Source organism: Pongo pygmaeus, chromosome 10 (genome assembly GCF_028885625.2).
Source record: "Pongo pygmaeus isolate AG05252 chromosome 10, NHGRI_mPonPyg2-v2.0_pri, whole genome shotgun sequence".
Classification (NCBI taxonomy): domain Eukaryota; kingdom Metazoa; phylum Chordata; class Mammalia; order Primates; family Hominidae; genus Pongo; species Pongo pygmaeus.
In genome coordinates this window covers 548,714-573,793 of record NC_072383.2, presented here as the reverse complement: position 1 = coordinate 573,793, position 25,080 = coordinate 548,714, and the positions used below count along the sequence as shown (strand labels likewise).

General features: G+C 47.2%; 1 protein-coding gene across 8 annotated transcripts in view; it reads right to left on the bottom strand.

Annotated features, from left to right (window-relative positions):
• Nucleotides 1-25,080, bottom strand: part of B4GALNT3 (beta-1,4-N-acetyl-galactosaminyltransferase 3) — a 104,164-nt gene that overhangs the window by 24,302 nt on the left and 54,782 nt on the right. For all 8 annotated transcript variants that reach the window (XR_008492797.1, XR_010127745.1, XM_054442618.1 and 5 more), the window contains exons 2-3: nucleotides 5,065-5,168; nucleotides 4,047-4,124 (exon numbers count right to left, since the gene is read on the bottom strand). Coding sequence is in view for 6 of the 8 variants with exons in the window: in XM_054442618.1 (XP_054298593.1) it covers nucleotides 4,047-4,124; nucleotides 5,065-5,168 (182 nt within the window). In the remaining 2 variants the exon portion in view is untranslated. The remainder of the gene's footprint in view (nucleotides 1-4,046; nucleotides 4,125-5,064; nucleotides 5,169-25,080) is intronic.

The window sequence follows — 25,080 nt, the reverse complement described above, 5'->3', positions numbered from 1 at the left end:
CCGAGGCCTTCTATGATGTCCCCAGGCAGAGGGAACAGCTCCCTCCCGTGTTCCCTGCACATCCTAATTATTTAAATGAACAAATGCTTGGAGGAGCTAAGCCCAGAACAGTATCTTCCTCCATTCTATAAGCACTGAGTGTCTGCACTGTACCCCTTAAAGATGAAAGAGAGGTTGGTCCTCAAAGGAGGCAGACATGTAAACAAAAGGGTGTCACCTGCGCCAGGGGCTCTGGCAGAGGTATGAGGTTCAGAGGGGCACAAAGGCAGGCGCCGTCAGCCTCCTCCAGGAGCACTCGGAAGCCCATCGCAGGACGTGAGCGCTGACTGGCCCTCTGCTTCCGCTATACCCTCTGCTACTCAACCAGAGTCAAACTCGCAAGACGAAGCATACCTGGCTAGTGGTTCAGTTCTAACTCATGCGGCAGTGGGGCCTCCCCCGGAGGAACACAGCAGGGTGATCAGGTCACCGGTTCCTACACACCAGGAACTCCTATGTCCTGTTCAGAGTTTCGAGGTACTCGATCTATTTTATTTTATTTTATTTTTAAGGTCAGGGTCTCACTCTCACTCCGTTGCCCAGGCTGGAGTGCAGTGGCACAATCATGGTTCTCTGCAGCCTCAAACTCCTGGCCTCAAGCAATCCTTTTTCCTTAGCTGCCCAAGTAGCTGTAACTACAGGTACATGGCACTACACCTGGCTAGTTTTTTTATTTCGTAGAAATGGGGTCTCCCTATGTTGTCCAGGGTGGTCTCAAACTTCTGGCCTCAAGTGATCCTCTTGTCTTGGCCTCCCAAAGTGCTAGCGTTACAGGTGTGAGCCACCACACCCAGCCTTGAATTGTATACTTTAAACGGGTGAAGTGTATGGTATGTGAATTACAGTTCAATAAAGCTGTTTTTTTTTTAAAAAAAAAAAAAAAAAAAAGGAAAGGCTGAGAACAGGAAGGAGTCTGTGTCACAGCTCTGTCCACAAAAGAGAGACACTGCCTTCTCAAATCCTGTGTGAGCAACCCATGAGAACTCTGATCTCACTTGCTTTGATCTGACTTTGTACTCACCAAATTTGTTTCTTGTAACTATTTTGGGTTTGGGGAGTGGCCTGGCTAGCAGACACAGCATTTTGGTGAATGGAGCAGTGTATTTACCAATACATGAACAGATTGGCACTGGGGTTTGTTAATGAGTGTCTTGTGATCAGTGTCGGTGTGAACAAGTTTTGAAACAGTCACTCCATGAAGCCCAGGCCCCTAGCCATCCAATCTGATCAGTCAGCCTCTGGTGCACCAAGTAAAACGTCTGAGGCTGCTGAGTCTCCAGAGTGACTTCTGGCCTCAGAGACCCTGGGCTGCCAGCCAAAGCCCGGCGCAGGGAAACAGTGAAAGAGGAGGCCATTGTCATCTTTCTCATCTCCTGCCCTTGCTCACCTTTACAGCAGGGCCCTGCACTAACTCTGAGCTGACCTCTCTGAGCCATTATCTGGAAGAGGGATAACAGAACAACCTGACAGCTCCTGGAAAGTAGTAGATGCTCAATAAATGATGTGTATTATTAACCTGGGAACTTCCTGCTGGCCAAGGACAGGCAAGGGGATGGGAACAGAAGTCCCCAGAACGTGGCGAGATCGCAAGGCTGGGCTGGAAGCCAGTTAGCACCACGATGCAGCTGTGTGACTGCTGTGTGGTTTGGCCTCTCCAGGACCTTCCTTCCTTATTCTCCTCATTGATAAAATAAGAGGATTGGATCAGTGAACCCCTGAACATCCATGAAGACTGTAATGAAGATTTTATAAGCTATTTTTAGTATTTAAAAATGGAAATCAGTCATTTACCACCAAAAGGCCATACACACTTACTAAAATAGCCAATATTTCTTTTTTTTTTTTGAGATGGGGGTCTCTCTCTGTCACTCAGGCTGGAGTGCAGTGGCGCGATCTCGGCTCGCTGAAGCCTTAACTGTCTACACTCAAGCAATCAGCCCCCAAGTAGCTGGGACCACAGGCGTGCATCACCACGGCTAGCTATTTTTCTTATTATTATTTGTAGAGACAAGGTCTCACCATGTTGCCCAGGCTGGTCTGGAACTCCTGGGCTCAAGCAATCCTCCCACCTCAGCTTCCCAAAGTTCTAGGATTCCAGGCTTGAGCCACCAAGCCCAGCCCAATTTCGATCACTATTTACTATTTGTTCACTGTTTTTGTTTCATTATATGTTTATACATATGTCCTTGATTGGCAAAAACAAGTGGATAAATTAATTATTAGTAAATGCAGAATGTTATGGTGCTATAAGCTTTCAAAATAATTGGTTTATTAAGAAAAAGGACCCAAGCTATCCTTAAAGGAGAGAAGGCTGGATCACCAGACCAAATGATCTGTAAAGCAAGTTCTTTTCAAAGTACTATCTCCAGGTAGGGCGGGGCATAATTACCTGGTGATGTCATCTAGTGCAGGTGTGCCAGCATCGTAATCCATCCTCTCCCTGGGCTTTCAAAGGAGGTAGTTTCACAGTGTGGATAACTAACGTCACATTCAGTACAATACTGCCTCCTTCACTCTTGCCCCAGAGCAAGTGGGTGGATTGGAAATAAAACCACCCAGGCTGAAGAGCTCAATCTATGATAGGTACGGATGAAAACAATGAGCTAGCCGGTACCACCCAGCCAAGAAAAGTAATCTGTGTCCGCAGGGCCTCGAGACTAAAGACCCTGGGTTCTAAACAAGTTGTAAAATAGGAAACTCAAATTTTCATCCCCAAAGCATCGTGCTACTCGGAAATCTTGGCATAAGGATTTATTTACTCAAGGTAATCTTGTGTATGTTAATTAACTACCTTGAGCCTCAGTTTCTTCACCAAAAGAAAAAGAATCTGGGGCCAAGATGGTGGCCCATGCCTGTAATCTCAGCACTTTGGGAGGCCAAGGCAGGAGGATCGCTTGAGGCCAGGAGTTTGAGGTCAGCCTGGGCAATATGGTGAGACCCTGTCTCTACAAAATTTTTTTAAAAAAATTAGCCAGGCAATGGTGGTACACCCCTGTAGTCCTAGCTCCTCAGGAGTTCAAGATGCAGTGAACTATGATTGTGTCACTGCACTCCAGCCTGGGAAACAGAGCAAGACCCTGTCTCTAAAAAATAAAAAACCAAAAGAAAAAACACAATCTATCAAAGCCTGTAAAAATGAAAGATATTATGATGGTTCTGATAACTTTTATTCACATTTAACTGCTTCCTGTAAGTCTTCTAAAGCAGAGTTTCCCAATGCATGTTCCTTAGAGCATTTCTATGAAACCTAGAGCACTAGTTTCATAGAGTATAATAGGCATTTCATGGAAAAAAGCAATTCAGTTTGAGACATGCTGAGCTAAACCAAGTTAAACAGATGGCTGCAGAACTTCTCATACTCTTTCATACGCTATTGTACATTTCCAGGAAGGCAAGGTAGTATATTATAGTTTTAAAAGCTTATTTAACAATGGACTTTTTTCTTCCTGGAATATCTTACGGGATTTAAGATAGTGGCCCAAGAAAGACAGTTTGGGATGCTTATCTTTAAGACTGGGGATTGGCATGGCCATGAAAGTCTTGTAGCTTTCCTAAGCCTTGTTTTTCCGCCTATAAAATGAGGATAATGATACTATTCCACAGGGTCACAAAGCTGAGATGAGATGATCCACAAAGCCTGCCACACAGTAGGCCTTTGGCAAATGTGAGTGTTCCTTCTCTAAAGAGATAAATTGAATCAACCTGGAATGCTTGGAGTGAAAAATTTTCATGAAATCACTAAGCTGGGTGTAGTAATGCCCACCTGTAATCCCAGCTAGTCAGGAGGCTGAAGCTGGAGGATCGCTTGAGCCCAGAATTTTGAGACTAGCCTGGCCGACATAGTGAGACCCCTTCTCTAAAAACAACAACAAAAAAAACCTAAATAAATAAATAATTTAAAAATTTTTTAAATTCACTAGTAGAAAGTTTTCTGTGATCTCTGGAATTATCCGTAAACATTATTTTTCAGCTCTCTCAAAGAGCAGGTACAGTAGAAAGTCCCTTACCTCTGACAGCCAGGGGACAGGCCTGTTCCACTTCAAGTAGCTGCTGTTACGGCTCCCTGCTTGGTCAATGTCATGGTCCTAGGGGAAGAATGAAGAATGAACTTGGTAGGAATATTAGGATGAGAAGCTATGGGCAGGACAGGGGGCACAGTGCCTGCTCCCAGGGGGCGTTGGCTCAGAGCACGCTGCCGTCTGTCATTCACACTGTGTCCTGGGAATACGTCTCCATAGTTTCATCAGTGCCTGCTCCTCAGGTTCCTTCACTTTTCTGAATTTGCTGTCCTCCCCATATGGGAAAAGAGTTCACCCTCTTTAGGTCAGGACCTCTTGAGGGCAGGGACCTCGGCTCCCTCTTCTTATCCCCCAGATCTCTAGATTTGGGTTCCAACAAGTGGGAGCCCCTCGGGGACACCCCCAAACCCTCCCTATCATGCAGGTCCACAGGTTCAGTTTGGCTCTGGTCCAGCTCTGGGATCCATGTCTGTTCTAGGCTCAGCCTTGGGGCTCCTGAATGAATTAGACCCCAGTTTCTCTAATCCGCCTCCTTAGGGACCATTGGTTCAAGAAACACTACAGGGAAATGCTCCACCATAAGTGTGTACTCCCAGCTACGGGCAGGGAGGGGTGTCCATCCACCTCGTCACCTCTGATCTCAGCAGCAAGCACAGCACAGCCCAGTCCTCACCCTAGTGAGAGGCACCACATGCCATTGGTGATGGAGGTCACAGGCCTGGAGTGGTTCTGGCACGGGCAAACTGAACTAGTAGACAAGGGCAGACACCAGAAAACCAGGCCCAGTGGCAGCCCCAGTAAAAGTTTCCTTTTAGGGCTTTGAGGCTGGATGGACATCTCTGTGGCTCAGCTAGGAGGTCCTGAGGCCAGACTAGGATTCTAGGGGCTGTTTATCCTCTGCCTCTCCTCCCAGAGTAGCAGAGGTTACCCTTAAGGCAACTGGGCAGAGCACCTGAGGACGTTTGTTAAGGCATCAGCAGGGACAATGGACTGGCTGGTCACCTACCTTGAGGCTCAGCCTCTGGGGATGGTAGAACTGGAGGTGTGGATCCACAGCTGGAATGTTCCTGCTGGCCAGAGCCTTGGCCAGTTCTCTCCAGCTGCCGTACCCTGTGGAAGGAGAAGAGAGGAGCCCTCAGGTCAGCGTAATCTGGAAACCTCATACACCTAAAAGATTTGGGAGGTTAATGGAGGGAACCGTCTTCCCTTCTCACCTCTCTTCAGAGGGTGGGTGGGAAGAGGGCTGGGCTGGGGGCAGGAGATAGCTGCAGATTGGCCAAGGTCCACAGGGCAGAGAGAGGAGATGAGCTTACATCCCATCAGCAGTCACCGCCTTCCAGAAACCAGAGAAGGAGCCAGTCCAGGTGAGCATGGACCTCCCACTACCAGCTCGTTCTCCCCCGGCTGCCTCTGGAGGCCAATTTATCCCAAGAGCTGCTGTGGAGAGATGGTCGTGACAGGCGGTACACTCTTCCCTTCCTGCTCAGTTCCTGTGCCCTGAGCCTGGGGAACAGCAAGGGCTTAGTAATGGGTGAGGACCCCCTACCATCGATCACTGTGTTGCTGGATGGAGCCAGAGCTGAGAGAGGAAGGAAAGAGTGGGCCTGGGATGTGGTGTCTGTCAAACAAATGTATAAATCACTGGAGATACAAGACTGGAGTCCCTGCTATTACTGGAGTCATCGGGAGGCTGCGTGTGGCTGACGCTGTCTGTACCTGAAGGCTCTGGACCAGGTTGGCTTATACGCAGCTGGGAAGGCAAAAAGCCAAACCACGGCGAGAGGGAGGGAGGGAACAGGAAACTGGGGGGTGCACGCGCATTCACAAGTCAGGAGGCAAGGGGCTGCACCAGGATGAGGGCCGGGGAGAATCAGTCTGGCGGCCGGCCACTGCTGACACTCCCGAGGGCTGGGACTCCCATCTCAAAGGAGATTGCTGGGCTTTGGATAAGTGGAACCAAACCACTGTTGGTCACAAACCAGAACCATAGACCATTGAAAGCTAAAGAGGCTTTCGAGATCACCTTGTCCTCCAAGTGAGAAAATGGGACACAGACTGGTCAAATGGCTGATCAAGGCTCACTTAGCAAGTAGTGGCAAGGCTAAGACTAGGACCCCAGTGTGCCATGGATTTCCACTGAGCCTCCCCTTTCCCTCCAACAGCTTCACCACGATGCCCCCAGGATGCTGTGGTCAGCACTGCTTGGAAGGAATTAGCCTGACAGTCCCCGACCCCTGGGAGCCAAGAGTCGACAGCAGGCAGAAGTGTCACAGGAACCCTATGTGAGCACCAGCGGAGACACAGACAGCCACGCAGACACAGAACACAGAGCACCACCCACAAAAATGGGCTTCACTGAAGGTGGCCACCCACGCTATGCACGAGTGTTTCTATAACAGGCCTGGGGAGGGGGTGGGATCAGGGGCTGCACACTGAAATGCAGGTGTGGGGTGAGAGTGCTTTCCTTACATGATTATGCTTTGTGTGGGCCCTTTTGTGCTTACTGAGTGTCTCACAGGCGTGATTTCATCCGAACCTTCTAAGACTCTCCTGAGAGGCCAGCTCCATTACCCCATTTTACAGATGCAGAAAGAGCGCTCCGAGTTTAAGTCACAGAGCTCGTTGTTCCGCAGCCAGGATTAGAACAGAGAGTTCCTCTGTCTCACAGGCCCAGGTTTTCTCATTCTGCCCACATTTTCTCCTGTAGACACTTTCTGGCATAGACTTTGAGGAGTGCCGGCGCAGAGGCCTCAGCAGGGGATACGTCTTTGGTTTCTGCAGATGTTCACCCTCCACTCGTGTTATGGTGCAGGGACTTCTGCAGCTTTACCCCTCTGCCATCAAGGTCTCTCCTGTTTCCAGGCTGGCCCAGCTGGCAGGAAGAGGTCTGGCGAGTTCAGGGCAGGGGTGTGTTCTGGGGAAGCAGGATGCTGAGGCCACTGAAGTGATATGAAAATATGAGGAGTGAGGGAGAAAGAGAAAGAATGCTCCCAGACTATACCCTCCATTTCTGGATGAGCTCAGGGGAAAACTGCTTGTTCATCTGCTAATCCCAACCCAAACACATGATCTAAAGCAAGAGCTCATCCCTTCCCAGCCCCGAGGATCTGCTGGCTAGCAGTTGTGGGTTCAGGCATGCCTGGGTGACACATGAGTTACACTGTGGGGAGGGGGAGGACGGGCCCTGCCTTGCTCCTGCATCTGAATGACTGGGTCATCTTCACTCTTACGACTAAAAACTTCTTACTCAAGAGAAGCTTGTGGGGAAATACCCATGAAATGCTGCCTGCCCCATCAGTGGCAGTTACAGTGCGTCTCAGGTGCACATTCCTTCTCCAAGACGGTCTTCAGCTCAGCCAAAGTCCTTGACTGTCGGGAGTCACACCAAGGGGAGATGACTAACCCTCACAGTGAACTAGCATTGTGGGTCTTCAGCTGCCCTTGTCCTGGCATCTGCTGGGAAGTGACAAGCACTCTCTCCTTGACCAAACCTTAGATGCTCCTCTGAGCACTCTTTTTTACGAGACCTCATCCTTGGGCCCTGTCCTGGGCCTACCTAGTCCAGTTTTCAGCAAGAATTCTGCTAGGTCAATTTAGCAGAACCCCCCACCCCCTGACATCTGACCAAGCTTCTCATCTCCCACCCTTGCCTTTAGCAAGAGTCCCACTAGGCCAGTTCAGCAAGAATCCCTCCATTCTTGATGTCTCTGTCATTTTCCAACCACTGACCCCTCAACTCTGCTGGTTGGCTATAAATCCCCAGTCATCACTGCTGTATTCAGAGTTGAGCTCAGTTCTGTCCTGAAGCCTCTCTCCCATGTTGCAGCAGTACTCAATAAAATCCATCTTCATGACCTGTAAGTAGTGTGCAGTTCTATTTCTCTTTAACAGAAGGTAAGAGGCAGCTCTCTCAGTGACCAAAGACAAATCCATTTAGGGAGGTGAGTGGATTACAGGTAGGAAATTCAGTGAAATTAAACCCAGTCAGGTCTTGCCCCTGGGTAACAGGTGAGTCTAGGTGGCTGTGAGACACCTAAAACTTGAGCTAGTCAACAGCCCAACCCTCACGGATTTAAGGAGTAGGAAAATTCCTTTGCAGGCTTCATGACAGAGCAGGAAGACAAACAAGCCATCTGAGTCAGAAAGATCTAATCGTGGCCTGGCGTGGTGGCTCATGCCTGGAATCCCAGCACTTTGGGAGGCCAAGGCAGCAGGATCACTTGAGCCCAGGAGTTTGAGACTAGCAACATATGGGCAACATAACAAGGCCCCTCTCTTTTTTTTAAACAAAAATAATAAAAAATAAAGATCTAATTGTATATCTACCACTTATAAACTGTGACTGCTTGAACAATTTAACTTCTTTGGCCCTGGTTTCTTCATCTGAATAGTGGAAATAAAACACCTGCCCCACAGGGACTGCTGTGAAGATTAAATTATGTGGGCCAGACCTAGCGTGGGGTCTTAGTACCCAATAAATATTTTCTTCCTAAAAATTTCCGAGTTTGAGGTTTTGGATTTGGGAGTTGGAAGATATGAGTTTCAACTCCTTTAAAAAATACTCAGTATCTCTCTGACTCTTTTCTCTCTACACTTCTTTTTTTCTTATTTTTCTTTTTTTAAGAGACAGGATCACCCAGGCTGGAATGCAGTGGTACAATCATAGCTTACTGAAGCCTCGACCTCCTAAGCTCAAGCAATCCTCCCACCTTAGCCTCCTGAGTAGCTAGGACTACAGGTGCATGCCACCATAGTTGGTTAATTAAAAAAAAAAATTTAGAGGTGGGGTCTTTCTATGTTGTCCAGGTTGGTCTTGAACTCCCGGAATCAAGTGATTCTCCCACTTCAGCCTCCCAAAGTGCTGGGATTACAGATGTGAGCCACTGTGCTCAGCCTTCTCCATGTTATTGACCAGAGTAGTAAGCAGTGGGCCAACAGTGGCAGCATGGCAATAGGTAACACCCCCTCTTTGTTTCACAGTGTTGCTCTTTGCCCCCCACCCTCCCACATCCCCCATAAATATTCACTAAGTGCGTCTCAGGTGTCAGGTGCCGTGCTGTGCATTGGGATATTTCCTCTTCCATATCCTTGCCTCTGTGTTAATCCTGCCAGTGAATAACCAGGCATTGCTTAGCCCCCCTGGGGGAATGTGGAGCTGAAAAATGTGCTGATTTAACTACTGACATTTGTCACTTACCCTCTGGTAAGCGAACTCCTCCTGCTCCTAGCCAGACCTCTCCTCCCAGAGTGCCAGCTGCCAGGGCCTGTTTCTGCTACAACAGGTGTCACATTTGTGCCAGGAGACAGACACCCCAATCTCAGGTGACAGATAAAGCACCACCGTGGGCCTCATATTCTGCCCTCACAAAGCTGGGCTATCAAATTCACCATCAGCCGGAGCTTTGCCAACATCCCTCCTCTGTGCAATGCAGACTCTTCAAAGGCCTGAAGATTACCATCTTTCTCGCTGGTAAAAATACGGCATGCATATATCCCCTTGTGCTTTTTTCTAAGACTCTCGCATATGTTATTTCATTAGCTCTTCTCAACCTCCCTGTTAGGTGTTGTCTTCTCCATTTTAGAGATGAAGAAACAGAAACAGAAAGGCAAAGTCATCCGCTCAAGGCCACACAGTGAATAGGATAATCCGTATCAAGGATTTATTACCCAGAACATAATAAGCCCTTAACACATGGCAGCTTGTTATTTGCATTATTAGTTATGATGCTGCAGATCTGGAACTCACAATTATTTCTCCTGACGCCTGGTGTGATTCATACCCAAGAGAAAGGAAGTCTCTCGCTGCCCAGGCTGGCATTGGTGTTACAGATTCTGTGCTGGGACTGCAGGCCCGAGCCTCCCAACTCCACTCCAGGGCTAAAACCCTTCAAAGCACTTTCAACTTAGCAGGCAAAAAATTCAGACTAAGTTCTCATGTAAGTATAAATCCTAAACCCTGTCAATAAAGACCCGGGACTAACTAGCTGACCCATAACACGCCAGAGCCATGGCCCATGACAGGAAAATCTTCCCTAAATCAGCCTAAGACATAGCCATGCTCAAACTTCTACCAATGCCCAACAGGGCATTTTACAAGGTACATGGCAAGATGTATTGCTTTTGCTCCTAAGTAGTTGTAATAATGGCAATATTCATAGCAGCTAACCTTTACCAAGCGCTTATTATATGCAAGGCACTATGCTAAGAGTTTTATTCCACTGAGTAAAGGTGCAGATAATGTGCTCATGCGTGCACACACATCACTTCATGGTAAATGGCAAGGGAGCCCAATATATATCTCCAGAATCTGTTCAAATCATCTGCTGATCTACACTGGGAGTAATATCATCGGCCCCAAACGAGTTAGATTCACCTCACCCATCGCTCCACATCTTATTGCTTGCTCATGTGGAAATGAGCTTTGCCCGCCTACAGATGTAACTGGGTGGAGACTGCTCAACCCAGTGGATGGCGCAAGCCCATCACAAGTGGGTAAACAGTGGAGCTAAAGGGCTAACACCGACCCCAACCGAGAGCAAGCTCCCTATATCAGCAGGGAGCCTGGAAGCAACTCACGAATGCCAACAGGAGAGGTGGGGCTGAGAGTAAGCCTGAAAAAGAAGTGGAAGCAGTGGGTGTGGGGGTAACACCTGCAGGCAGAGATGCAGAAAGGTCTTTCTGAAGCTCTTTTGGGGTAGGGCTCCATTAGAAAGGGTTTGCCCCTGGGCAAGAGGGGAGGGACGGGCCCTACCAGGGCCCTAGGAAAGCGAAGGAGAAGGAGAGGCCTGGGAGGTGGTTCCATGTACACCACCACATGCAAAGGACCTGAAGATCCAGGGTGAACACAGATGATTGGCTAAGAAGCCGCAGGGTCTGTAGAGAGAACTGTCACCAGACACTCAAATTGGAATGAGAAAAGGTGATGAAATCCAGAGGAGCTGAACAGAAACAGAGCCCTTCTCCCACTAGAAGGAAGGAGGTTGTCAAGGGAATGAACAAGAGGCCATGACATCCAGGGCACAGTTCCACAAATGCCAGGAACCAGCACTGAGTCCTGGGATGGAAAAGCAGGGGCTGTGGCTCTGTCCTTGGAGAGCACGTGGGACCAGTCACATGTCCTCAGCAGGACAAAGCTGCTAAGGCCAGAAGCCAGCAGGGCCTGAGCCCCACCAGAAACCTGAAGTGGCACAGAGAGTCAGGGGTGAAGCCAGGGGCCTGTCACCTGGGAGGGAGTCCGTAAGGCAAACCCAATGCTCCAATGGCAGAGCCAGGGTGTGTGGCTAAACCTATCCTTTCTAGTCCACGATGCCCCAGGGAACTTGATGAAAGAAAAATTATTAGTAATACAACAGTAACGGTTAACACTTAGGTGTTAGGCATTTACATATACATACATATGCCTGTTATATTTATATTAAATGAAACACCGGGTGTTTCATTTAATATAATAAACCAACTGGGTGCAGTGGCTCACACCTGTAATCTCAGCTGCTCAGGAGGCTGAGGTGGGAGGATGGCTTGAGCCCAGGGGTTCGGGCTGTAGTGTGTTATGACTGCACCTGTGAATTGCCACTGCACTCCAGCCTGGGCAATATAATGAGAGCCCATCTCTAAAATCATTTAAAAATTAAAAATTAATAGACTAAACTGGAAAAGAAGCCTCAGAGGTTAAAATTCTTGCCAAAAGTCACACAGGCAGTAGGTGACCGAGCCAGTATTTGAACCCAGGACAAAAACCTGTGTACTAAATTCCGCTACTCTATATTGAATGTGCTTGAGAATTTGTGTCTGCTCCACTATCATTATCACCTGGTGTCAGGTACCCACTGAGTCACCAACTACCCCTGTTCCGCTATCCCCTCTCCAATGACCTCCTACTCACCCAGCTACCCACACTTCACACACACACACCCCCCAGACCATTTCCTTACTCTCTCTCATTTGACTAACATCTCTCCACACAGGCCCCCAAAATGCAAGGGAGAGTGTGGAGACCCAACTCTATTGTCCCATAGTCCCAAAACAGCTGGAGAACTGGACATGAGAGCATTTGAGTGTGAGCCTGCTCCCCTCCTCCTGGCTTCCAAGCTCTTCCTTCTCTACATAAGCCACCCAGCTGTGTGTGTCTGCAAGCAGACACTGCCCCTGGCCCCATCTCATGCTCCCTCCCAGCACAGGTGTGCATGGTGGGGGCAAATAAGGAGCAGCAGAAAGGTGCAATCCTAAGGCCTCCCAGTTCCTCTAGATGAGCGATGGATATGGGTGGGGCCATGATAAGCCTCTTCCCCGACCCTACCCGGAGCCTGCTGATGCTCACAGCCAGGGCCAGGAACCTGAAGAACAGCCAGCTGTGCTTTCCCCCAGCTTCCTGCCAAGCTAGCACCTGAGCTACTGAAATGGCTGTGGCTGCAGGCAGGCTGAGGTTTGCAAGCTACAGGCACAAGGGACTGTACCTACTGCCCCACTGGGTGCCACCTAAGGGGGCCCATGAGAGGGCCTCTGAGCCCATGCCCACGAGAGGGCATCTGAGCCAGGTGTTTGCCTGGGAATTTCTGCCCTGCTGACAGTGCTTCCTGCTCACCCAAACATCCCTGCTTGGCCCAAACATCCACATTAAAGTATAAAACCAGCCGGGTGTGATGGCTCACATCTGTAATCCCAGCACTTTGGGAGGTGGAGGGTGAAGGATTGCTCGAGCTCAAGAGTTCAAGACCAGCCTGGACAACATGGCAAAACCTTGTTTCTTTAAAAACAACAACAACAACAACAAAAACTAGCTGGGCGTGGTGGTGCGCACCTGTGTTCCCAGCTACTCGGGAGGATCGAACCTAGGAGGTAGAGGCTGCAGTGAGCCACAAGTGTACAACTGCACTCCAGCCTGGGTGACAGAGGGAGACTCTATCTCAAAAACAAACAAACAAAAAACAAAAACACAAAGTCTAAAACCAAGGGGGCAGATAAGGAGAGGAGGTAGGAAGAGGGGCAGACGCCCTTTCTATTCTGCTGCCGCTGCTCTGGGAATGTGGAGTCTGTCTGGACCCAGCCCAGCTCAGTAAATATCCATTCCCCAAGCCATGAATTTGATCAGAAGAGGCCACAGAAGGTTTAGCCAGGCCATGGGGTCACCTCTAAGACATCATCATCATCATCATCATCATTACAAAAAAAGTAAAACAAACACCTACAACATTTAAGGGCCCATTTAGTAGTAAGTGTTGTGACAATTACAGCCACAAACACAGTCCTGTGAAGGGGAATTTTGACTTAAGACCCTTGATACAATGGGGTGATTTAGGAAAATCTAGACGTAGTAGGGTCTGGGACTTCTAAGACTGGCTGGAGCCCATGGACCTAGCGAAGGGCCACAGAGGTGTTTCCAGGATCCCTCAGATCAGTACTGAATTTTCTGAACCTACTAGGCTTGTCTTTTCCTATCTTCTTTCTGGCCTGGGACAGGATAAGTTTCTGCATGCAGAGGGAAGATGTGGGGCAATCCTTTTCCTTCCTGGAGTCTTTCAAAGAAGAAGTTTAGTGGTGGTCAGGAGTAAGCGATCAGCAGGCTGAGAAAGAATGAGCAAGTGAGTCAGTGAACCAACCATCAGCAGGCATTTACTGAGTACCTGTTGTGTGCTGTACTTAGTCCTCTGCTAACCACTGTGATATATAGAAAAGCATCAATGGAGACATTCAGCTCCACCCTTGCCTAGGTGCAGTTAGGACGGACGTCCGTGGACTTGTGGATGTGCTCTGGCACACATACTCATGCCCACATGTGGGGCACACACAAGCCAGTTCTGCATTATGCAAACAAGCAGACACTCATTAGACATCAGGGGTAACTGGATGCTAACGACATGATGTTGCTCAATAAGTTTCCATTTCTCAGGCCTGCAGGAACCTCGGGCAGGATGTTCTGCAAACATTTTCTGGGATTGGAAAACTGGTCTTCAGTGTCCTAAAGAGTCCAGGAAAAGCAACAGAGCTATAGGAAAACCCTGACTCTGTAAGATGGCAATGGAGTAGTTTCAGCAGAAACATCTCCAGAACTCACCTCAATGTTTACCATTACCCATGGAAGCTCTGAACGGTGTGGGGCCATAGTGGGACAGTAGCCCCGTAGCTAGTCAAAAGCCTGTGCTCTTCCTCCTATTCCTTTCCAGGTGGATGGAGGGAGCAGGAACTCTTCCCAGCTTGGTGGAAGTGACTCCACCCTGACTTGAGGAGGGAGGCGGTTTCCATAGTTGGAGGGCCTGCAGGGACACACGCCTTATAGAAACAAAGAGAAGGAACCAGAATGAAAAAACTGAAGATTGGAAAAAGAGTGGGAGAGGAGAACACAGTCAGGAGTGTGGCTTTGGAAAGGAGAAAAGAGAGCATCACCTTGCCAGCAACTGAGACACGAGGAGAGACATGGGAAATACTTGATGACAATTGTGTTATTGGCCGGGCACAGTGGCTCATGCCTGTAATCCCAGCACTTTGGGAGGTCGAGGCAGGTGGATGACCTGAGGTTAGGAGTTCGAGACCAGCCTAACCAACATGGTGAAACCCCATCTCTACTAAAAATACAAAAATTAGCCGGGTGTGGTGGCGCATGCCTGTAATCCCAGCTACTCGGGAGGCTGAGGCAGAAGAATCGCTTGAACCCGGGAGACAGAGGTTGTAGTGAGCTGAGATCACGCCACTGCACTCCAGACCGGGTGACAGAGCGAGACTCCGTCTCAACAACAATAAATAAATAAATAAATAAATAAATAAATAAATAAATAAATAAAATTGTGTTATTTATGAAAAGGCTAGACTTGTAGGCTGACTATGGTAAGATGTCAAAAGGGACCTGGGTGGGAAACAATACTGTTTACAAAGCCCTTCTCCATACATTAACCCACTTAACCCACCACCAAGTTCAACAGAGGACAGTGGCAGGTTTAACACAAGTTTAACCCACCACATGCATTTAACAGAGGAAAAACACAACAGCTAACGAATGTGCATTTGTGCAGGCCAGTCATCATGCTAAGCACTTGACATAAATGGTCTCATTTAATCTTCCTAACAATCCTTTCGGTAGGTATTATTATTCCCATTTTACAGATGAGAAAACTGAGGTCCTGACTGGTAAGGAGAGTGCACATTTGCCCAAGAACTACAACATCTAGATAATAGAGCTGAGATTTAACTCGTTTGTTTTCTTTTCTTTTTTCTTTTTCTTTTTTTTTTACATGTCTTAACAAGTATCTTACACAGATCCTTTTGTTTGTTGAATGCAAAAGCAATGGAATCCAAGGAAAGCAGAAAGAGGGATGGCCCTGAGGCCAAAAAAGTTTTCCAGGCCCACACAGGGACTGGGTTTGGGACCAGCAGCCAGGAGCCACAGCCACCCTGCCCTCTCCCCACCTGATGGTCCCTTTTGGAAAAACACACTCTTTTAAGTATCTTATTAAGCCCTTTCTCTTTTCTGCATCAGGCTTGAAAACAAATAAGGTACATTATCTGATGTGGAGGGCTGCCAGCTGCTAGATCTGTGAGGTCTGATGATTATAACTTGCCAAAGTCAAACTGAGGTTGTTGTAACCTGTCCTCGGTAGTGATAAATAGGACGGGGAAGGCATGTATGAGAGTAACTTTGTTCTTCAAGACACGAAGATGGGGATCTGCTTTCCTCCTCCCCGTGAAACACCATTTTAATGGAACTTCAGGTTAGACCACATCGGGGTGGAGGAGTGGGTTGTATGGTTTAGTCAACCATCCCACCACGGATCAGTCTATCCGATGTGTGTTTTTTTGTTTTTATTTTAGTTTTTGAGATGGAGTCTCGCACTGTTGCCTGGGCTAGAGTGCAATGGCACGATCTTGGCTCACTGCAACCTCCACCTCCCGGATTCAAGCAAATCTCCTGCCTCAGTCTCCCGAGTAGCTGGGATTACAGGCGCCTGCCACCACACTCAGCTAATTTTTTGTATTTTTAGTAGAGACAGGGTTTCACTATTTGGCCAGGCTGGTCTCGAACTCCTGACCTCGTGAGCCGCCTGTCTCAGCCTCCCAAAGTATTGGGATTACAGGCGTGAGCCACTGCACCCGGCCTCTATCCGATGTTTTCTATCGGAGCTGATTCATATTCTTAGTCTATTCTTATTTGTATCCCAATGCCATAAATCATTTCCATTTTGCTGATGGAGACATAGAGACCTGCAGAAAAGTTAATTAATTTGTTCAGTGTCAAAGGGAAGCCTGTGCTAAGGACCGGACTAGAGACTAGGCCTTTGATTCTTGGCCCAAGACTTCGTGCACCATAGCACAGTACTTAGCCATAGCTGCTGGAGTTAAGTGAGCAGGTAGAGTATTCCAGGGGAGGACGCCGGCTGAGCCTAATCTAGAAAAGGGCTGAAAATTAGCACAACGCAGGCAGAAACTAGGTCTTGTTTGTTATTAGATTCTCACGGTATAAATGAGTTAAAATTAGTAGTTTCAACACATCCCCGCTTCAGAAAAGGATTAAATTGCCTGGGCCTGATTTTATATTCTCACTATATCAATCAGACATTTGATGCATGTGGAGTGAATGAATGAATGAAGGAAGGACAAGGAGGGTTTAGTGAGAGGCCTGGCATATTTATCATGCTAGAACCGATTAGGCATCTGCTGGTCACGATTCTGGGCTAGGGACTGAATGAAGTGACAGACACTGGCCCTGACATTGATAAATTAACAACCAGCTGAAGACTGTCCCAGCACCCTGTGGACACTCACAATGGCACAGATGTCAAAGGCACAGTCCAAAGGTGCCTCGAAGGAAGTGCTTTCTTTAGGGAATGCTTTCTCTCTTTTTTAAATTTAATCTTTAGGGGGAGTGTATATTTAGTAAAATACCTATAACATAAAAGTTACCATTTTAACCTTTTTTTTTTTTTTTTTTTTTGAAACAGAGTCTCCCTCTGTCACCCAGCTGGAGCGCAGAGTACAATGGCGCAATCTCGGCTCACTGCAGCCTTGACCTCCCAGGTTCAAGCAATCATCCCACCTCAGCTCCCAGGTAGCTGGGACCACAGGCGTGTGCCACCATGCCTGGCTAATTTTTTTTTTCTTTTTTGGTAGAGACAGGGGTCTCTCTGTTGCCCAGGCTGGTCTTGAACTCCTAGGCTCAAGTGATCCTCCCTTCGTGGCCTCTCAAAGTGCTGAGATGACAGACGTGAGCCACCATGCCTGGCCCATGTTAACCATTTTAAAGTGTACAGTTTAATGGCATTAAGAACATTCACACTGTTGTGCACCCGTCACCACCATCCACCTCCGGAACCTCCCCATCATGCCGAACTGAAACTCTGTACCCATTAAACACGAATTGCCACTTTCCCTTCCCCCCAGGGCCTGGCAACCGCCACTCTACTTTCTGTCTCTATGAATTTGACTTACTCACAGAAGTGGAATCATACAATATTTTTCCTTTTGTGTCTGGCTTTTCTCACTTCACATGTTCTCAAGGTTCACCCATGTTGTGGCATGTGTCAGAATTTCCTTCCTTTTTTAAGGCTGAATATCCCATTGTATGGATAGACCACATTTTGGTTATCCATTCATCTGTCATAGACACTTGGGCTGTTTCCACCTCTTGCTACTGTGGAAAATGCTGCTGTGAACATGAGCGTGCAAATATCTCTCAGAGCCCTTGTTTGCCATGCTCTTGGAAGGTACATTTTTTTAAACTGCACACAAGGAGCAGGTGCTGCAGGCCAAGGGAGGCCAGGCTGCTCTCTTCTTTGGTGGCAAAGCTCATGTTTGATGGAGAAAGCAGAAAGTCTGAGAAACCTTGGGTGGAAAGAGGAGGGGTGGCAGGTGAGTAGTCAGGTTGGGGCAATCCCAGCCAATAAGTTAAAAAAAAAAAAAAGAAGAACTTCTGAGCGGGCCTAGAGTAGGGCTCTCCCCAGGGACAGAGAGGTCCTAGTCCACTAGCCTGTGTGGAAATCAGCAGTTCCAACACATCCTAGCTTCAGAGAGAGGTTAAGTTACCTGCTTCCATGGAAGCTCCAGCTCAGTGCTGATAGAGGTCTGCAAACTGTTGGTTGCCTGTCCTCAGTGAGGCCGGTACGGGAACTTAGAGCAAGCATGTAGAATTAGTGCAATTTGACGTTGCGGCAACATCAACGTGTGACGGTGGAATCATCCCACTGAACACGGCATTTTGGATGTTTTGAACCCCTGTGGTGAGCAAGCCGCATACTGGGATTGTGTAGCAGGACCATGTCACTCAGTGACAGACCAGGAACTAAAAAGGGGCGGGTAAAAACGGTCCTTCACTGTAGTTTCTTCCAGTTAGCATCATGGGCCTGCCTCCCCGCCCTCTCTTCCTTCCTAATTCAGGCCAAGAGTAATTTTGGGAGGGATCACAGAGTAGCGCACAGAATCAAAGACAGAACCACATGACTGGGCCCCAGAAAGGCCAGGAACCACGGCAGTGATTAGAATCTCAGCAGCAACCCAATGACCCGGCCCCAGACACCTCAGTGTGTCTCTGCTTAGGATTCAAATTCCCAGGACAGTCTAAGTGACTTTAGGATTTAAATTCCTGGGAAAGAGGGTCTAAGTGACCCCAGGATTCAAATCCCCAGGTGTCCCATATGGTGGTGGAGGGGTGGGTCACATCAGGAGGAGTGATGATGACAGCCCTACTGGTAGAAGGACTGCACAACCTTCTAACTCCATTAGACTCATGCGTGGGGAGAGGGCGATGTTCTGAATCTTCCCTGTGAAAACAGCTTAACTCTGAATAACTGATTGTTATTCCTAAACCAGGGGTGTGACTTCTCTGAGCGTCATTACATTTTTAATGCAAGGACACATAAAATGCAGCTGAAGGTATCAAAGATACAAACATATGGAGTTAGTTTTACAATACTTAAGAAACTTTACAGGGCATGTGGAAGATGGAAGAGCTGACTATTCAGAATATCCCCTGGAAAAGTGAGTTCCCATGCAGGTAGACAATGTACAAGTATTTCTTGGAAAGTTGAGATAAAACAGAGGCTTTGAAAGCGACACTCCAATTCATATATATATATATTTGAGACGGAGTCTCGCTCTGTCACCCAGGCTGGAGCGCAGTGGCACGATCTCGGCTTAGTGCAACCTCTGCCTCCCAGGTTCAAGAGATTCTCCTGCCTCAAGAAAATCTCCTATTTTCCTGAGCAGCTGGGATTACAGGCAGGTGCCACCACACCCGGCTAATTTTTGTATCTTTAGTAGAGACAGGGTTTCACCATGTTGGCCAGGCTGGTCTCAAACTCCTGACCTCAGGTGATCTGCCTGTCTTGGCCTCCCAAAGCTCTGGGATTGCAGGCGTAAGTCACCACGCCTAGCCTCCAATTCATTTTTAACTGTAGTTTTTTTTTAAAAAAGAAAATGTAAGAATTGTTGCTGTCTAGAGAAGCTGAGAAATCATCATTGCAAGCTCCAACATTCGACATGTTAGTAAACTGAAGCTTTGAAGACAGAGACGATCGTCCGAGGTAACAGAGCAAGTTAGAGGCCGAATCTGGACTACAGCGCAGGTCTCCGCTCTCTGGTCTGGGAATCTTCAGTTCAGACCACACATCCAGTCTCTAACATGTGGGGCTGTTCTCAGGTTGTGAGCCTGATGAGGAATGCACAGCGGTGTCAGGAGTGGTAGTAAAGCATTTAATAGTTTGGAATCCTAAAACTGAACACAGCCCCTCTTGTGGAAACAGAGTCCAGGTCTAAAGAGGCAACCTGGAGAACAAGCTTCTCTGATAATTTGAGACCCTACAAGCTTAAGTCCAAACTAATTATAAATCTAGAATCTTTTTTTCTTTTTTTGAGACAGAGTCTTGCTCTGTCACCAAGCCTGGAGTGCAGTGAGGCAATCATGGCTCACTGTAGCTTCTAACTCCTGGGCTCAAGTGATCCTCCCGCCTTAGCCTCCTGAGGAGCTGGTAGTACAGGCATGCACCACCACGCCCAGGTAATTTTTAGTTTTTTTTTTTGTAGAGATGGGGTCTTGCTATGTTACCCAGCTTGGTCTTGAACTCCTGGCCTCAAGTGATCCTCCCATCTTGGTCTCTCTAAGTGTTGGGACTACAGATGTAAGCCATCCCACCCGGCCTAGAATCTCTTATCATAGAAAGACAAGCTTTTGAGCTCTTCAGAAGCATGGGCCATGTAACACTCACCTTTGAGCCCTCCTTTGGCTTTAGCCTAAAAACTTCTCCTGCGCATTCTTGGCAAGAGGCCTAGCTTTCGGCCTATCTTGGCTTTGGACACACCTTCCTCACTAAGCTTAATCATTTCCAGCTTTTGACTTAAAGGAGAGGCGTGGGACTCTCCCTGTCACTTGAACACTTGGAGCCCAGTGCAAGTGCTAATTGGCCTGATTTCAATATTGTTGTGTCTCAGGGAAGAGGGAGGTCTGAGGAGAGGGACAGAGATGGGAGAACAGTCCACGAGTGGGGCAGTTGGAACACGCACCACATTTATTAAGTTCACCATCTTATTTGGGTACAGTTTGTGGCGCCCCAAAATAATTACAACAGTAACATCACAGATCACAGATTACCATAACAGACGAAATAGTGACGAAAACATCTGAAGTATCGTAAGTATCACCAATGTGACAGACGTGGAGCAAGCACGCATGGTTGGAAACGCGGCGCTGACAGACTTGGTGCACGCAGGGCTGCCATGACCTTCAATTTGTCAACAACGCAGCATCTGTGAAGTGCATAAAGCAAAGCATGACAAAACCACGCCTGTACTGCTCCGTGATCACTCGTAAGATGCTACATGGAGAGAGAAAATACCTTTTCTGTGCACTGACAACTACTTTTTAAAATAAATGAGCAAATGCAAGTATACCTGAGAAGACAGAGGAATGGAGACTCAGTGGGAGGAAAGGAAGCTAGGAGGGAACACCAACAGGCAGGTCGTCGATGCTATTTATGTTTGCTCTCTACCTCTACAAATAAGAATCTGTTCACTGGACTGCAGTGTCATTGTTGAAATACCTACTTTAGTTCAGATACTATTAGTCACAATCCCATAAGATAATTTCTACTGATCTACTCCTATCTTTCTGCAATGAGACATCGACCATTATGACGGCTGATTAAACCACTGAGCAGGGTTTTTACATCCCATACAGCTGTACGTCTACAGGGAAAAGTACAATAATAGAAAAGTGAGAACCTTACTAAATCAACTGGTTATTCGATGTGTTAATGACCATATTTTCTGAACTCAAAATCAGGATATGTGGTCTGCCTATGGCAATAGAATGTCTGAAATAGTTCATCTCTTCTGGAAAACCAGGCCAGTTACATTGTTTGACACTGTTATCAGTTTCAAAGATCTCTATTGTCCTTAGCCTCACACATTTGCTAAAATCACTGGTCAAAGGACCAGACCGGACTGCTCTATACAACTCTATCTAACCCATGTATAGCTGGGTCAACAGAGATGTTGCTAAGACACATGGATAGCTTTAGAGGATAAAAGTTTACTCCAAAACCCTCTATCCCATGTCCTGTCTTGCCCCTAACCCCCAGCAATTTCTCCCACCACTCCCTTTTCCCTGAGCCAGCACGTCAATCCAGGTCTAACTCCATGCTGGAGGGACATGACAGCTGGCCCAAACTATAAACAGTGGAGTAGGAAGTGGAGACAGTAATAGAACCAATGCTAGGTCAAATATATGTTGAAATTCCCCCACAAAGAGGACATAACGAGAGGGTAGAAAGCTGAGAACATGAAAGGGACTAACCCGGCCAATGAGAGAGTACTTTCCGTGGAAACAACCCGAGGGTTATGGCGAGTGCTGTTGATGGCTGAGTGAGGAGCTCACCTCTACTCACCTTTTGCTGATGAGACTGCAGTTGCTAAGTTGCTAAGAAACAGCAGTCGTTCAACCTAAATTTGTGTCCCTGATTCAGCTGAAAGAGCCTCAGTGAACCTACACATCAACAAGGTCTGGTGGGAATCAAAGAGAAAATCAAGGATATCTAAGAAGATGAGCTGATAAAAACTCTTGGGATGGGATGGATGACTCTGATCCTTACCAAAAAAAAAAAAAAAAAAAGGCAGAAAGGAAAAGAGAGACACTTTGGGGAAGGAGCCAATGCTAGGAGAAAGCTCCAGGAGGAAAGGGGAGGGAGCCTTATTGCCACTGAGCTGCGTTCTGCCAGCGGTGAACATTTGAACCCTTCAGATCTGTGCGATTCTCATTTTACCTGCACGATGCTTAAATGGTTTCTGAAACGTTCTCCTAGTTGGAGTATTTGTGAAGACGACTGAGGCACAGAGAAGCTGGATTGTTTTTCTTTTGGCTTCTTGAGCATAAACTTTGATATTTAATGACCTGTGATAGCTGCCAGTATCCTAGTAATACATAAAACCCTTGAGAAGCTATTAACTGTTTAGCCTTCCCAGGTCTTAGGGGAATATGTTTTTCATCTTTCAAAGAGCCTGTTGTAGGCAATTTGTAGGGAAAGATGCAAATATTCCTTGAGTGGGCTGAGGCACTGAGCTAGGTTTCCCTGGAGTTCACCACCTTGTAAAAACAGATACAGGCTTCTCACAAAGACTGCACAGTCTGATATTTATTTTGAATTGGCTTCTTGGATCAGTTTATTAGAATTCTGATGGTTGCACCAAATGGCTTACAGTGGGAAGGAAGCTTTAAAAGAGACTTTAAAGAAGAAGCCACGTGGGCAGACAACAAGCTAGATTTTCTGAGCATCTATTATGTACATCGTCAGTCCTTGGCACACACAGGTCCCGCAGGTTTCATATCCGTGGATTCAACCAATAGCGATTGAAAATATTCAGAAAAATAAAAATAAAAAACAATACAATAATAGAAAATACAAGTTAAAAATACACAGCATAACAACTATTTACAATGCTATGTAACTGCAAATGCTATTGCATTGTATTAAGTATTAGAAGTAATCTAGAGATGATTTAAAGTATATGGGAGAGGCTGGGCACAGTGCCTCATGCCTCTAATTCTAGTACTTTGAGAGGCTGAGGTGGGAGGATAGCTTAGAGCCCAGGAGTTGGCTGAGCAACATAACAGACCCCATCTTTACAACAACAACAACAACAATTAGCTGGCATGGTGGCTTTACAACAACAACAACAACAATTAGCCAGGCATGGTGGCACACGCCTGTGGTCCTAGAGGCTGAGGAGTGAAGACTGCTTGAGTCCCTGAGTTGGAGGCTGCAGTGAGCTATGATCACCACTGCACTCCAGCCTGGGGAACAAAATGAGACCCACAGTCTTAAAAAAATTATATGGGAGGATGCATGTAGGTTATATGCAAATACTGCACCATATTTTATATAAGGGACCTGAGTATCCTTGGATTTTGGTATCCATGGGGAATCCTGGAATCAATCCCTCGTGGATACCAAGAGACAACTGCACATAGCTGCCTTGTCTGGCTCTGAGTGGATGATCGAAGATGGGTAAGAACCACTTTCAGAGCAGAAAAATCTGGAATTGAATTACCGCCCTGCCACTTTTTAGCTTGTGATCTTTGGCAAGTTCCTTAATATCTTAAAGCCCAGTTGTTTCACCCCTCTACCCCCATAATTCAGCTGGAAAGATGAATTAGGTACATGAATAATTTCCAACGCACAACAGCCCTGTAAGGTACTATTCTCCCCATTCTCCTAATGATAAAACTGAGGTTTAAAGAGTTTACATGATTTGCCCCAGATCTTAAAAGTAGCTAAACTGGGATTCAAACTAATTCTGTTTGGTCTCAAAGATCACACTCTTCCCACTACTGCCTGGTTAATCCTCATTCCAATCCTGCGAAGCCAGTATTGTGGAGCCCCACTGGTGAGGAATTGATAAGTCACGGCTGACGGTTCTGCCATGGCCGCTAATGCGTGGCTGGGCTGGAGTTCACACCCAGCCTGCCTCTCCTAGGCTTTCCCCATGGCACAGCCCTGCTTCATGCAGGAAGGATGGGTTTGATAACATGACAAGTACATAACTGAGCACTGAGCAAAGTCTCCTGGAATCCAGACAGGAGGATCCTGGTGGTCAGGGAAGACATCATGGTGAAGTAAGTCATGAATAGGCATTTTGGGGAAGGTGCAATGGCTGGGTCTGGGAATGTAAATAAATCACTGAAATAAAATAAAATGGAAATAAAATCACTGTCCCTAAAGAGACCTAGATATTACAGGGCCACTCCAACCCCCTCACCTCCCACAAGACACCTGTCTTGGGTCCCTGGCTGGAACCCAGAAGCTTTGTTTCTAAAATACAAGTAACATATGTTTACCTCCCTCCCCGTACATCACAGAGTACAGAAGTGTGTCAAGCAGAAGGTTATGATTCCCCTGTAATCCCTGATCTTCTCCCATGGGCTACTCCTCATCCTTTTGCTAAATGCTTCTCATTTTTCCTTTAACCTTTAAATACTGGATTGCTTACCTTAGGGTCAGTCCCCAATATTTGTCTTTGCCATCAACACTGCTGCCTTGCTGATCTCAGCAGGTTTTTTGGAAAACCATCTGTACATCGACGACTTCCCTAGCCTTAGCCTGACCACTCCCTGAACCCCCCACTTATACAGTGAATTTTCTTACTTACTCTCTCACTTGGATATCAAAGGCAACTGAAACTTAACCTAACTCTTGATTTGTCCTCCCAAACCTGCACCTCTCCATCCTGTAAATGACAACTTCAGCCTTCCAATCACCCAGGTCAAAAATCTTCAAACTACTTGATTCCTCTCCCCATATCCAATCCCTCAGCAAGTCTCATCAGCCATATTTTCAAAAGCCATCCAAAATCTGATGACTTCTCCCTCCTCCTCTGCACCCCTCCAGTCCTAGACATCATCGCTCTTCCAGTCCCCTTGTATCCACCCCTGCACCTATGGTCTAGTAGCCAGAGGAACCCCACCAAAATGTAAGTCAGGCCATGCCATTCCTTGCTTGGAACCTTCCAGTGACTTCCCAAATCACTCAGATACAATCCAAGATCCTTCTGA